Here is a 15,772-nt window from a genome sequence, read left to right as displayed (position 1 = left end):
TTCTATAGGCTGTCGTTTTGTCTTGTTGACCATGTCCTTTGCTTTACAGAAGCTTTTCAGTTTCGGGAGGTCCCATTTATTAATTGTTTCTCTCAGTGTCTGTGCTGCTGGGGTTCTATTTAGGAAGTGGTTCCCTGTGCCAATGTGTTCAAGTGTACTTCCCACTTTCTCTTCTATGGGGTTCAATGTGGCTGGCTTTATGTTGAGGTCTTTGATCCATTTGGACTTGAGTTTTGTGCATGGTGATGGATATGGGTCTATTTTCATTCTTCTACATGTTGATATCCAGTTATGCCAGTACTACTTGTTAAATATGCTTTCTTTTTTCCATTTGATAATTTTTGTTTCTTTATCAAAGATCAGGTGTTTGAAGAAGGTGTGTGGATCCGTGTCTTCTGTTTGGTTCCATTGATCCTCCTGTTTGTTCTTATGCCAGTATCAGGCTGTTTTCAGTACTGTGGCTCTGTAGTAGAGTTTGAAGTCAGGGATTGTGATGCCTCCAGAAGTTCTTTTATTGCCCAGTATTGTTTTGACTATCCTGGGTTTTCTTTGCTTTTCCAAATGAAGTTGAGTACCCGTTCTTTCAAGGTCATTGAAGAATTTTGCTGGGATTTTGATGGGCAAGTCAGGTGATTTCTAGAAGTATATATTCTCGGTTTACTGACCATATTTTTGTTTTATTGTTTTATTTGGTTTGATTTGGTTTGGTTTTCAAAACAGGGTTTCTTTGTGTAACAGCCCTGGGTGTCTTGGAACTCACTCTGTAGACCAGGCTATCCTTGAATTAGATATCCACTTTCTTCCTCCTCCAGAGTACTGGGATTAAACATGTACATTACCACTACTTGTCCTCTGATCATATTTTTTATTTTTACTTTTTTAACATTTGTTTTGGTTTCTTGTTTTTCGAGACAGGGTTTCTCCATGTAACAGCCCTGACTGTCCTAAAACTAGCACTGTAGACCAGGCTGGCCTCAAATTCACTGAGATCTGCCTCCCTCTGCCTCCTGACTGCTGGGATTAAAGGCATGCCACAACCTGCCAGCCTGATCATATATTTTAACGGGTATTTTCATTTAGCACAAATTTGATAACTTAGTAAGTGCCCCAAAGTGGAATCGTGGCATAAAGGTTAAAACAGAACTCAGGTCAGGATGCTTGATGGGTTATCAGTTCTCAGGGGATACCCCCCCAAAAAGGGGGGGGGAAGTTACTATTGAGCTACAACTCAAGGATTTAGTAAGAGGTGAGGTCAGTAGTTGGCCTGGGAAGAAGGATGTTCTTAGCAGAAGTATGAAAGGAGGGGCTGGAGAGATGGCTCAGTGGTTAAGAGCATTGCCTGCTCTTCCAAAGGTCCTGAGTTCAATTCCCAGCAACCACATGGTGGCTCACAACCATCTGAAATGAGATCTGATGTTCTCTTCTGGCCTGCAGGCAGACACACAACAGAATATTGTATACATAATAAATAAATAAATTTTTAAAAAAAAGAAGTATGAAAGGATAGTTTGGGCTGGGCAGTAGTATGATTATGGAGGAGTGTGGCTGTAAGGTGGGACTGTCTTGAAAGATTTTCTGTGCCACACCAAGCTGTTTGGACTTTAGTCCCTGAAATCAGTAGGGTAACACTACTGATTTTTATAAGGTAAAGAGATTTTTAGATTAGCAGATCGTAAGTGTTGGAAATGTGTAGCCCTTCATGTCTGCTGCTTCAGAGGTATTGGTCACTGTACATTTCTAGTTCTCCTTCCCATTTGAGTTGGGAAAGGGGCACTAGGTCTCTCTGTAGAAAAGATAAATATGAATTTTTATGCCTTTTTGTTCAATGGTATAGACAGAAGTTTCTGTACTGCCCAAGTTCTGTAGCCATTCAGTCCCAAAAAAACATAGAGAGGCTTTTATTAATTATAAATTGTTTGGTGTATTAGCTCAGGCTTATTATTAACTAGCTCTTACATCTTAAATTAACCCATTATTCATATCTCTGTTTAGTCACGTGACTTGGTGCCTTTTCTCAAGTAAGGCATCTTCTTTCTCTCCGCCTGACTGTTGACTGACTTTGCCTTTCCTCTTCACAGAATTCTTTTAGTCTGTTTGTTGCACCTATGCTTTTTGCCTGGCTACTGGCCAATCACCATTGCATTAAACTAATATGAGTGACAAATCTTTACAGTGAACAAGAACATTATCTCACAGCATTTCCACTTTTTTTCCTTTCAAAACAAGACCCTGAATCTAATCTCCTTTCTTCAGCTTTTTTTCTGACCATTATCCATAATAATTTGTAACTAACATACTAAACAAAGACACACATCCATAATCCATTTTTTGAGAATGTGGGCATAGATTTCTAGGCTGCTTCTTCCTGCTGATTGGGGGTGCTGATAATCTTATGAGAACCTAAAAAAAATGTAGGGTTATGGTCAAGTCCTGACTGTAGTATTCTGTGAGGCTGGATCATCTCAGCCAGCAGTCTTGAAACTGTTCTGGATGTAGAACTGGGCTATCTGTTCCCATTGGAGATTTTTCAGGTAATCTTCCTCAATCAAACCTTATTTTTCTTAATCCAGAATAAATACACAGCCTTTCATTACCAGTGGAAACAAAAGCAATACTTCTTCTCCAAAGTAAAATAAATTTTTGAAGTCAATGCATTTTTCAAAATATATATGTTGGATTAATCCAACAGTATTTATAATCAAATGTCTTTTAGCAGCTGTTGCTTCTTCCTCAGCAGTCAAACAATTTAAAGACAACACAATAACATACAGTATCCAGATTGTCTGTGTATTTTCTGTCTTTTTGTTGCATTTTTAAAAAACTGTTTCTTTTTTAAATTTTTGTTTTTTATGACACGGGGTTTTTGCTTATCTTTGGGTGTCCTGGATCTCACTCTGTAGACCAGGTTGGCCTCAAACTAACAGATCTGCCTGCTTCCGCCTATCGAGTGCTGGGATTAAAGGCGTGCACCATTATACCTTGCAACTCTATTTCTTTTTTTAAGGACTTTCTCTATAATTTTTCTTTTCTCTTCCAAGCTTATGTATATTTTTTTAAACACACTGTAAACTGTTACAGTACTGAGGATGGAGCCCAGACTTTCTTGTTTGTTTTGAGACGAGGTTTCACTACTAGCACACATACTAAAATTGGGGTGATACAGATGTGAAGATTTTATGCAGATTTGTGAAACATTCCATATTTAAAAAAATACATACACACGAGCACATGACATGTCTCCAGAAGAAATAAAATGGCACCAGCAGAGGTGGCACACTTCTGTAATCCCAGCACTCAGGAGACAGAGGCAGGGGTATGTCTGTGAGTTTGAGGCCAGCCTGGTCTACAAAACAAGTTCCAGTACAGTCAGGGCTGTTGCACAGAGAAACCTTGTCTCAAAAAAAAGAAAAAGAAATGAGATGACTATATCGTCACCTGTAAAGGAGAAAATGGGATAACTAAGGAAAGATTTAAGAGTATTGACTTTTTAACCTTATATACCCTATTGACTTAAAATTTTGTGTCTGTACATTTAATACTGTTTTATAGATGTATCTTCTACTAGAAATACTTGTATAAGCAAAAAAATCTCAAAAATGTAAGATAAACACTTTAAACTTGAGTTTTGAAGCAAAAAAAAATTGAGGTAATAAGCAAACACCCCCTATGTAGTCTTAGAATTAGCTATACTGGAATATGCTTAGTTTGAGTGAAAGGTACTTGTTTTGTTTGTCTTTATTTACATATCGATACAGACCTGAAACTTGTAGTGATCTTCCTGCCTCAGCCCTCCACATGCTGACTTCAAACAGGTATACCACGCCTGTCTGAGTGTAGTTTTGTTTCTATTTTTTGTCTTGTCTTGTCTTTTGAGACATGCATCTCTGGCTAGCATGCAACTCACTATGTAGAGCAGGCTGGACTTAAATTCACAGAGATTGACCTGCTTCTGCCTTTCCTGTGCTGGGACAAAAGTTTGAGCTACCACACATGACATGAGTTTGCCTTGTTTTAAAGAATTTGTTTTTGATGGGCTGGAGAGATGGCTCAGAGGTTAAGAGCACTGGCTGCTCTTCCAGAGGTCCTGAGTTCAGTTCCCAGCAACCACATGGTGGCTCACAACCATCTGTAATGAGATCTGGTGCCCTGCTCTGGCGTGCTGGCATACATCGAGGCAGAATGTTGTATACATAATAAATAAATTTTAAAAAAAGAATTTGTTTTTGGGAAATTTTGAATGGTCTTATTTATAAAGCAATAAAAAAGAATTTGTTTTTGATTTGAAGACTTAACCTATGTATGGATGGGTGCCAGTAGCTGGTGTTTCTGTCTTCTGGTAAACATATAGACAGGAACAGGTTGTTTGTTCAGGGGCATGCTCCTGATGCTGAGCTCCAGCTCCAGCCTTGTGAGGCAACCTCCACGTTCATCTGTTGAATAGCACAGAATGGCACTTGTACACTTTCCTCTTGCAGGTCTCAAATCGACTGGATGCGGTGAAAAAGTTTTTGAAAAACAACACAGACCTCAGAAATGGCCTTACAGAAGACATGCAGAAGCTAGACAGTTTCCATCTACAGCATCAAAAACAAATTTCAAAGGATACTGAGAGTCAGACACCTGAAAGGAAGGCTTGAGGTAAGTTTAGGTTCAGGACATTAAAGAGGGACACAATAGCCTCATCCCTTTGTGTGTTTTTGTATGTGAAGCCATATTGAACCAACAGTCTCATTTGCTTTCCTTGTGCCCCTTACTCTTCCAAATGAAGGTTAGGTATGGTGGTTCACACCATTAATCTCAGCATCCGGGAGGCAGAGACAGGTGGATTTCTGTGAGTTCAAGGCCATTCTTTTCTACTACATTATCTATCGAGTTCCAGGCCAGCCAAGACTACATAGTGAGACCCCCTTCTTGAAACGGACAAACGTAGAAACTTTACCAAGGAAAGGACAGTGGACCAAGAGTTTATTCTCTTATTAACGATTCACATATGCCTGTGAAGCCTCAACTCTGCAGACCTGAAGTCAAGGTCTGCTCTTATGTGACATGGTCAAAAACTACTCTGCCTTCAAATGATACCAAGGTGCCCAGCTTTTACTGTGGCATTAATTGTGCTTGGCTAGTTTCCATAAGAAAGCTGGTAACATAATCAGTTTGTTATTGTTTTTCTGCCAAATAATAAAAATGGAAATAATTCTCTTTTATTTTATATTGTCCTTTGACAAAATGCAGGCATAATGTGAAAGCCAGTCTGACTTCCTGGTCAGGCATCCTCCTCTGCACAGAGAAACATTCCCAAAGCACAGGGTTTTTTTGTTTTTTGTTTGTCTTGGCTTTTCCCGTGATGCTTCAGATATTTTTCCCCCATATTCATCACCTTGGAGTTGTGTGTTGTATGCAGTCAAAAATACTAGTCTTGTGTTGTTTTTTGCTTTCACCCAGGAACTTTGTGCTGTTTCTTTTTCTGGTTCTGAACCTTTTTACATGGTAATGACTAGGTCTCTGTGAGGGGGTGTTCTGCGCCCTAGCAGAAGTGTACTGTACTCTTGTTGCCTTTGTCTGGAAGTTTTCCTCTGTCGGTGCCAAAATGTGAGCTGTAATATAGTGTCCAAACAGAAAAATTTTAGTTTATTTTTGCTTCTGATAAAAGGCAAGAGGAAAGTAGCCATTTTCTACCATTTCCCCTAAGTATAGAACTGTTGCTTCTGGACTTGAGTAGCCAGAGGGTTGCCAGGCTGCTCAGTGGCAGGCTAGAAAATAGCTTGACTGAGCCTACAGCAGAGGGACTAGGCTACTGTCCCAGAAAGGACATCTGGAAAAGATTAGTAGATGTCAGTTTGCTATGGAGTGGGCATAGATGAGAAGTAAACTCCAGTGACATGAGATGGTGCCTATGATGTCAGCTACTTGGAAGGCTGCAGTGGGGGGATCCGAAGTCCTAGGCCAGCTAGGGCAGCTTACTGAGACCCTATCTCAAAATAAAACAAATCGTAAAGAAATGGAGGTGTAGTACGATTGTGGGACATGTATTTACCATGTCAGGCCCTTGAGTCAGTCCTCAGCTTCCTTTCCCCAAAAGACAAAGCAAACTTCCCAAACTACTCTTAAGTAGTTTTGTCCCCTGTGCCAAGTGCAGGGCCTAGACATCGTGTGCTGTGACTATTGGTGGAAATGCTACTTATACTCTTAGCTAAGCTGGCTCTTATTCTGTAAAATTAGAAATTTCATCATTCTTTCAAATACTCAAACAAGTCATTCTCTTTTAATACATTCATAAATTCACAGCTCTATTCCTTTTTTCCCTCTTTGTCCTATTCTCGAACTGTGCAGAAGCCTTGTATGAGAATGTATGCAGTATTCTGTGGGAGTCAAATTAACTTCCACTTTTCCTTCCGTCTGCTCATTTCCAAGGTCAATGGCATTAGACTGCTTCGGTCACCTTTGGACTTTACTGTATTCCCAAAACTGCCTACAAGAAATGCTCCATGCCAAGGCTCAGCAAAGATGATTTCGCTCCTTTACCTGATCAGCTGCCTCCCAAGATTGATTCTGCAGAGAGTGGGTGGAGAGAGAGACTGTATTCGGCATATATTTTGAATGTAGAACCCAAATGAACGTAAATGTGCCTGCAGCTTGGTTATTTCATTTCCTGGTCGCTATTTGATTTTCAGTCTTATGTTTTCTTTCTTCCTTCATTTGTTCTCCCTTCTCAAGTTACTTGGGAAGACTTCAAGAGTAAAACAAGATTTTGTACTTATTTTGCAACTTTGCCAAAGCAAAAAAACAAACTAATGAAATATCTCCTCCCTTCTAGTCTGGGGTACAAAACATGAAATCTTGATTCACTAACCCACGAAGACCTGGTTTCTAAGTGTAGAAAGTTTAAGAGCTGAACTTTTCATTCTACACCCGTGTCTAGTCAGTTTGTCCTTATCAATCCAACACACAGTTATCAAGAGTCAACCCTGTGCCAGACATTGAAGTAGATAAAAATATAAAAAATGGTGAAGTCATATCTTACTGCTTTTATCTTCCACTCTGACAAACCAAAGGTATTGTTCAGAAAACAATTGATGTTCACCACAGCATTGATACCCAACCACTAGTAGAGAGGACCTACCAAATAAGGCATAGAACATCTGTACTGTGTACTATGCCACATAACAGGTAGAATAATCCCATGTTACCTTACAATAATGTGAATTGCCTATAAAACATCTAAAGTCAAAAAACAGCTGAGAGGGTGGGATGGAACTCAGTGGTAGGGCACTTTCTTGCCCAGCATACATGTTGCCTTGAATTAGATCCCCGCTCCACTGCCAAAAGCAAATAAATAGAAAAGCAAAGTTTTTAATAGCACCTAGCATGCTACAGTGCTGTCTGTATAATAACTGAGGTCTGGAAAGTCTGTCTGCTGTGTTACGTCTATGAGAGGATTTGGAGCTGCAGAGTAGTCAGAAGAAATTTAGCTTTTGTATTTTGTATATTCTTTTTATAATAAATATGTACTTATGTATTTTGAAACTTCTTACTACAGTTGTTAATTTTGAAACAAGACACATGAGTAACATATCTTATTGCAAGCCTTCGGTGTTAGATTCCATGTAATTTGTTGTAGCCTCCTTTTTATGTCTCCACCTCCAAGGGTGCTTCCAAATCCTAGCACCAGGGCAAGAAGCCCAGGAAAAACATTGCCTTCTGTCTTGGCTGCCGTCATCTCCCTGTGAAATACCTGTCTCCATCCAAAAGTACACTTTGCCCTCAGCCTCTCCCAGGGACACGGGTGGTCAATAGTTTTGAAAAGAACTTGTAGAGAAAAATGACTAAGTCATTATAGTTGCACAGATAACGTGGGTCCTTAGTTTAAACCTTTTTCTTTAGTAGGAAGTTCATAGAACCTGAAGAAAATGTGACATATTAAACTCTGTAAAAACATCTGAATTCTAGGAAATGACTTAAGGGGTGGGCCACCCGTACTAATGGAAAACTAGCTCTGCTAAATCAGAGGGGGTTGCTGGCTTCTGAGAGCAGTGGGAGAGCGCTGAGGATGGTTTTATATTCCTAAGGGTGGGAGGATTATGCCCGAGAGGATTGTGAAATGATTGCTACTCTAATACTGTGAAGAGTTTGTTTTTATTGACATACTGGTTACTTAACATGACTTTAAACACTAGTATCCTAGTGCTAAAGGGCCAGCTGTCCTAGGTGGGCATGTTAGAAATTAGAAATGATTGCTACTCTAATACTGTGAAGAGTTTGTTTTTATTGACATACTGGTTACTTAACATGACTTTAAACACTAGTATCCTAGGTGCTAAAGGGCCAGCTGTCCTAGGTGGACATGTTAGAAATTAGGTAAATGAGCTGAGTGCTGCATCAAATTAGAGAGGAGAGTTGCAGTCTTTTCGATCACTTCTCTAGGCATTTGGCCTCTGACTTTAGAAAATGATCAGCAGAGATTACCTCCTTTCCTTTGCCAGGGTAATTAGAAATTTACCTACTTGGAAAAGCCTTCACTTGACAGTGTCTTTTAATTTCCAGAAACTTCTCAACCCCATGTTCTATTATATGCACATTAGTGATGACCTTAGAACTCTATAAACTGAGCCCTTTGTGACAGGTCTTTCTAAGGTAGGTCTCTATTACTTTATACTGACTTTCAGAAAAGCAGGGTCGTTTTTATTTCAGAACCTGTGTGGCAGGCCAGCCTCCAAAGGTGACCCCTCACTATCCTTACCTTCTGTATTCCACAGTTAACCAGGGTTGGTTTGTGAACATAGCAGAAGTGATGATGCATCACTGCATGTGTAAACTATAACAGTAAGACTCCATCATCCGTCCTTTGCAAACACCACTGTGGGGGAAGCCGTGCTGTGTCTTTTGGAGATGTCTACAGGAGGACAAGGAACGAAAGACGGCAAACAATCATGAACCTGGAAATAGATATTCCAGCCGCAGGCTATGCTTCAGAGACCACAAAAACTGTGAGACAGTCTTATTTTAAACTGTTAAATTATGGGGCAGTCAGTTGAACAGCGACAGATAATTGTCGGCTGTCCTGTAATTTATTCCCTACCCTTCACCCTCATATTTAGAATGTGAAAGTGACTTCCTACAAACAAGACTAATGCTTGGATGCTGCGTGAGATGAACTTTTCCTGTCTTAGCCAAGAGCTGATGGTGTCAGAACCTGGCAGAAGTGTTTCTAATTCCTTTGCATTTGGAGACTTTGTCAGAAGCAGGTTCAGCACTTCTGAACATGTGTATTGGGTCTCCCAGAAACCTCCTAGGCCTCCTATATTCAGCAGAATCCTGAGCAGGGCAAGTTGTGGATTGAATTCCAGAAGACAGCCAGCCTGCCTCTGTGGTAAAATCTCACCCCCAACCTCATTTTCCATCTTTCCAAGCTCTCTGGCTTAAGAAATCGTTGGCACCCAGTGAATTCTAGAGGGTACTCTGAGCACACTGTAGCTGACCAGTGACACTCGCCCCCCATCCCTAGCTAGTTTCCAATTCCCAGGGTAGGCCTAATCAATTTGTAAACTGCTGTGATTTTCTATTTTAAAAGATAAATGGAAAGGATTTCTGAGTGCTTACCTAAAACTCTAGACTGATAGCCACCATTCTGACAATCATCTTCATAGCAGCTTAGATAATTGTTCTAGGCCACCAAGAGATACTAGACTCTTGTATTTCAAAATCTAAGCTGGAATTTCACTACATTTATTAAAACCTACTTCTGAATGGTTTCCTCTACAAAAATAGTGTCCTCCTCTTTGGCGTTAGGGATTTGCCACTACCAAATTTTAATAAGTCATCTGTGATACCATCACCCTTGTTTGCCCAGGGCACCCAAAAGCCTGCTAACCCAGAGAGGTTTGGTTTGGTTTGGTTTTAGCAAAGCTATGAGTAGATGATTTTGTTTTCCTCCTGTCTTCCTCCCTTGTCTAACCCTGATTACCTGGGAAACTTTTTCCCTTCCATTTCACAAAACAGGCAACAATCAAGATCAATTTGATGCTTTTTTTTTTAATTAACAAAACTGCAGGTTTAAATCAGGTTTACACTGTTTTAGAGTCTAAACGAAAGCTTTCCTTTTTCTTTTTTCTTTTCTTTTTTCTTTTTTTTGTTTTTGTTTTTGTTTTTCTAGACAAGGTTTCTCTGTGGCTTTGGAGCCTGTCCTGGAACTAGCTCTTGTAGACCAGGCTGGTCTCGAACTCACAGAGATCCGCCTGCCTCTGCCTCCCGGGTGCTGAGATTAAAGGCGTGCGCCACCACTGCTCTCCTTGGCCTTTCTTTTGGAGGAATAGAATCTAGTGCTTGCACACAGCAAACTGGGTCAGGCTACCCCCACCCCAGTCAGCAAACTGGGTCAGGCTACCCCCACCCCCAGTCATCAAACTGGGTCAGGCTACCCCCACCCCCAGTCATCAAGCTTTGGCTGGGGGGTTGCTGGCCTTGACCCCCCAGGTACCAGCTGGCCTGCATGCTGTGCACCACCACGTTGGTGAAATGGCGGGCCATCAGCAGATAATTTCGAGGCTGGACCCAGTAGGCAAAGCACATGAAAGCCATGGAGTAGAAGCCATGAGGGCTGTTGTCATGCGGCCACTGACAATAGCGGGTGGCGCCTTCATGTCCCTGAAGGCAACCATTGGAAGGCCCCAGTTGGCCACAGGACCCCAGAAGTGGGTGTTAGTTATGTAATCCCGGAACTCCTTGGTCTTCACATATTCTCGAGTTTTCCACACTAGTGCTGCCACACCTGCCATGGTCGCTTCAGACGCAGGAATGCCAACGACGGTCAAGCTGCCAGCCAACAATTGAGTACCGAATGCCGACCTCGTTGCTGACCCCGATGAAGCAACAGCCAGCAGCATATTTCGTGCCTCTGCCATAAAGTACGCAGGGTCCCACAGGGTCCACGTGCTGCTCACACACTGCTGCCATGCTCAGCTGATGCAGGTCTATTGGCCTGGAAGGACCTGGCTGCCTGTAGCTTGTCCTTCTTCCCATACCTGAACCCACACAGACAGGGCACTGAGGTCTCTACGAGCTACCCAGCCCACTCTCCCCAACTGTCTAGAAGAGACTGTTACTTGTTTCCTCTGGCCTATAACTCCATGGCAATTCATTGTTCTTTAAAAGGGAAGGACATATAACCTGTTTTTCCAGAAGGCTGGGAATTATAGGTGATCAATAGCCTGGTGATCTACATTATTATAACTCCAGATTACAACAGCTCTGGAAAAAATACAAACGTGGATAGCTGCCCTTTTGGTTGAGGTCAAAGTAAAAACCTTAGCGCCATCTTTGGTAAGAGTACCCACGGGTGCTGGCTAATCTTCTTGCCTTCAATGACACTGATAAGCTATAACTGATTGGGTAAGCTATATGTCTAAATTTAACTTACATGTCTTAATTTATATATACCTAGCAGGTAATGGTACCCTGATTCTCAAGTGCCTATACAGATCTGAGAGTATGGGATTTAACAAAAGATCTTATGACAGAGAGACATGCTAGCTCCTATAGATGCATGGTTGCAGAAGACCTTCTGCTTAGAGGCTTGCCTTTGAATATGGCAAAGCCATCCACACAGCAGAAAACTGCCTTTTACCTCTTCAGCTTCCTGGACACTACACCAGGGGATCAATCATCTCACCCTGCCAAGACAGGTAGACTGAACCCAACCCGCACAGGAAAAGCCGCCAGGCCTCCTGGGCTCAGCAGTTAAAGGCAATTACTGGTGTTTGCCAAAAACTATGGAGAGACTTGGGATTGTCTGGGTAGCTAAAAAAGCTACTTCTGCTCCTTTATTTATCCCTCCCAGATCTGTCTGAGGGCGTTTGATGACTTAGGGTACTGGTAGTTCATCACTTTATTTGCTAAGTTTCCTGTAAAACAATATAGGCTTCATAGTCCAGGATTAACAGGTTTTAGGTGTATCTCAGAGTTTCCAATTTCCTTTAATTGTCTTCTAAAATGTTCATCCCTTTTAACCTAAAGCCATAGCTTTTTGCTATGACACCAAGGCGTAAATCTGTTCCAGTTGTCTTACAGATACCTGCAGGTTTCTTAAAAAAAAAAAGTCCTGCTGTATCAAGAAATCTGCTCTGATAAAAACAATCTCCAGATTCTATTTTAATTCCGCCCATTTTCAAGCATATTTTGCAGGCCACTCCTGCTGTCTGGGCCAAGACGAGCTTACAGAGGGCCTTCTAGATAATGCCAGAACCTACACTAGCTCCTGGAACTTCAGCATTAGTGCCACCTCTCCTGGCTCAAATGGACACCTACCCAACAACTAAAATCTGGTTTTAAAGGGCAAATCTGCTCTCGTCTCACTTATTCTCTGTACAGCCAGGGCACCTCTCTGTCCCACTCTTTCTGGCAGTTAATGACTTCCCGTGGCTAGCCCCATTCATAGGGCCGATAATAACAATATATCTTTTCTCCTAGCCTCCTGCCTTCTCATCTCCCTCAAGGAACAGATGCCTGGGGTCTCCAAGATGGCAGTTAACCAGATGTTTCTCTAGTCACACCTCCCGCTGAGTATGAACCCACCAACTCCCAACTCTCCCCACTCCCACGTTGTCCCATGCCTGCAGGAAGTAGCCAGACTTGGGGCCGGCACCCCTATACCCAAAGAGTCTGGGATGTTTGGGTGGAAGCTTCACCTCAGCCCCTGGTATCCATATATCCAAAGAGTCTGGGAGTTGCCTCAGTCCAGAGTCCACCTCCAAGAGAGCCAGCCAAACATTGACCCCTCCCCAGAGATGCTCCAGACTACTCCCACAGTGTATTTAAACTGCCTCCCCAGAGAACAAACTCATGATTTTCCAGTCTTTCTTCCCCTGCTCCTCTCCGGGAGACTGGAAGGCCACACAGGAGAAATGGTATCCATTAAACCTGGACTTTCTCTAATTCAGTTTGATTTGGTCTGTTTTTGATTATTGCATTGGCAGTGAGATTTATTGGGACACAGAAACTTTTCAGTATAGTCTGGATAGTCCAGCAGTGGCTGTGTTCACACAGGAGAGAGTCTAGGAACCCGGTAGCTGCTCCATGCAGGAAGCTAGACGACTAAACAGCTCCAGTCTGGCCTGGAGCATACCCTGGGTTTCTGGTCTTCAGTTCACGTCAGAAGGCTGAAGAAACTAGGCTCTGCTATCACTGGCGGATGGTGGCAGGGTGGCGGTACTGTCGGCAGCAGCACTCAACAGCAAAGGCGAGCAGGCAAAACGCCAAAGATTTTTCCCTCCGACCTCTTTCTGTCTGGGCCACTGGAAAGTGCTGCCCGTGTTGAGGGTGGGTCCTTCCACTTCCGCTAACCTAATCAAAATTGCTCACAGGCCTGCCAGAGGCTTGGCTCATGGGGAATTCTTAGAAGCAGAGAAACCTCGCCAAATGCTGAATTCTCCAAATGCTTAAATTTTAGACCTCCTGGCTTCCAGAACTGCGAGGAATATATTTCTGTTATTTAAAAATTACCCAGGCTAAGGAATTTCATTATAGCATCTCAAACTGACTATGACAGCTATCTTGAGGGTGTTCATTTTTGGCAGGCACACAATAGAAGAGATGTTGTACCTCCAGGGCATTGTATTAGGAAGCACACCGTCTCTGGCTCTTTATGATGTTAAGGTTTTGGTTGCCAGCTTTCTCCCCTGGAAAGTCAGGGGTTCCCCCTTTGCAATTAATAAGTAATTTGTGGGAAGATACTTTGAGACATTGTAAATGTCTCCTCATTAAATATTTAACCCTTGAGTGCTCCCATCTCTTGATGAGTCTTCCTAGAATCAAGCATTATAATGACATTTCACTTTCTAAGAGTTTTCCTCTCCTAATTTCAGACATTAAACATCAGAAATGTATTTCACTATTAGAAATGTATTTCACTAAATTTGCCCTGGAATGCTGGTCAAGGGTTTTGCTTTGTTTTGTTTTGTTTTGTTCTGTTTTTTTGGGGGGGTTTGTTTTTAAAACATGGAACTGTTTCTGAATTTGTGTCTTTATAAAAATGGGACATTCAAGATTTTTTTTGCCATCTTCCATGCTGAATTCCTTGGAATATTCGCTCATCATTTCTACCAAAGGGAATAAATAGCATTGTGCCTCATGAGGCTGAATGAATAAAACAATAGGCCGTTATATCGGCTCTGCTATTTTCAGTCAGTGCTAAAAGCAATTTTCCAGCCATCTGTGGCCCTTATTCGAATCTCTCATTCTTTACTGTTTCTCTCAGGTGTGTACAGCGGCCAAAGGTGGGATGCTCCTCTCACCCCCGTCAGGAGCATAGGATGACGATGGTGGTTTGGTGTGTTGTGTCTCAGTCTGCCCCAGCTGTCCAGTGCCCCCTTGTATGGTCTCCTAGCCGGGGTCCCTCAGTATAAATGGCAAAAGATCAGTTGTGCTCCGCCTCTGTGGAACCACTGCCTCCTCTCAATATCATGCATATATTGCCTTTGCCTTTTGCACGGGCCCACAGCCCCCTGGCCGTCAGGTCAACTGTGAGCCCAGCAGATGCTGCACTTTTCCTTCACTTCCTTTCTGTTCAGGGCCCACTTTGGAGGGTCCTATTGCAGGGGAGGGGCATGTTTATTGCTCACCAAATAGGCTCCCAGCTGGACCTAAGACTTAAGTTGCTACAAGAGAGTAACAGGAGAAAAGCATACGAACTTGTAAGAGATTTACATAACCGAGGAGGTGGCAGGACTGATGGTCTTTTGTATTAGGTTGGACAAAGAGAGGCAATTGTAGAAAGTCAGTCAGTGGGAGATCTGTGTGTGCAGAATTCTCTCCACTGAAAATTGTTTCTCTTGCTATGCAGAGGGCATGTTTCTATGAGGAAGTTCGTCTGTTTTTCTGAAGAAATGAATCTGCTGGGTGCCTTTAGGAAGGAACCCCTATGGCTGAGTGGCACATTTTGGGGTGGCATATTCACTGTTGTAGAGGTAATAGTGCTCACTCCTAACAACTACTCTTTGCATCAGAAATAAAAGCTTAACTTTCCCCCGTGAAGATGACCAACTATTTTACATCTCAGGAAGATACATATGAACAGAATTTTGACTTTAAAAAAGTTTTCATGGGTACTGGGGATGGAACCAAAGGCTTGCACTTGCTAGGCAAATGCTCAGCCCTAAGACTCTTTATTTAAAAAATACACTATGTAATGGGAACAGGAGGGATCAGGTGGGGAAAGATGGAGGGAGAGAGTAGGAGAGACAGCTGGTACCTGGAGGGCATCTTAGGGAGTGGCTAGACACCTAGGGCAGTGGAAACTCCCAGGAATCTATGAGGGTGACCCTAGCTAAGACCTCTAGCAAAGCGGGATATGGAGCCTGAACTGGCCAGCTCCTGTAACCAGGCAAGGCTTCCAGTGGAGGGAACCTTTGACCTACAGTTTGTCCTGCCTACAGAATGTACTGGGGTAAAGTTGGCACAGAAATTGTGGGTGACAACCAATGACTGGCCCAGCTTGAGACCCACAGCATGAGAGGGAGTCACCCCTGAGAGCCAGGACCGAGAGGTGGGAGAGCCCAGAGACCTAGGAAAGAACCAAACACAACTGGCAAATTAAAAAGAAAAATCAACGAAATGACTCCTAATGATATTCTTCTATACTACAGATTGGTGCCCAACTGTCATCTGAGAGGCTTCATCCGGGAACTGATGGGAGCAGACCCACAGCCAAACATTAGGTGGAACTCTGGGAATCCTGTGGAGGAGGCGGGAGGAAGAATTGTAGCAGCCATGGGGTCAAGGG

The 15,772-nt window shown here is 42.6% G+C and overlaps 2 protein-coding genes across 3 annotated transcripts in view; one reads left to right on the top strand and one right to left on the bottom strand.

The window, feature by feature from the left end:
- C10HXorf38 (chromosome 10 CXorf38 homolog) overlaps positions 1 to 9,180 on the top strand; it is a 21,892-nt gene extending 12,712 nt beyond the window's left edge. The window contains exons 5-6 of one of the 2 annotated variants that reach the window (XM_013348276.2): positions 4,476 to 4,638; positions 6,412 to 9,180. In XM_013348276.2, the coding sequence (XP_013203730.1) occupies positions 4,476 to 4,637 (162 nt within the window). In that variant the 3' untranslated portion in view covers position 4,638; positions 6,412 to 9,180. The remainder of the gene's footprint in view (positions 1 to 4,475; positions 4,639 to 6,411) is intronic. The other variant, XM_005352857.3, reaches the window with a different exon arrangement.
- Positions 9,181 to 10,322: 1,142 nt separating this feature from the next.
- Mpc1l (mitochondrial pyruvate carrier 1 like) lies at positions 10,323 to 10,942 on the bottom strand. Its single transcript, XM_013348295.2, is given in 2 exon segments — positions 10,323 to 10,584; positions 10,587 to 10,942. Coding segments are annotated over 2 exon segments (519 nt in total). The 5' UTR covers positions 10,899 to 10,942; the 3' UTR covers positions 10,323 to 10,377.
- Positions 10,943 to 15,772: the final 4,830 nt, after the last annotated feature.

Source organism: Microtus ochrogaster, chromosome 10 (genome assembly GCF_000317375.1).
Source record: "Microtus ochrogaster isolate Prairie Vole_2 chromosome 10, MicOch1.0, whole genome shotgun sequence".
NCBI lineage: Eukaryota > Metazoa > Chordata > Mammalia > Rodentia > Cricetidae > Microtus > Microtus ochrogaster.
Note: the sequence above shows the minus strand (reverse complement) of the source record. Positions and strands in the feature narration are given on the sequence as shown.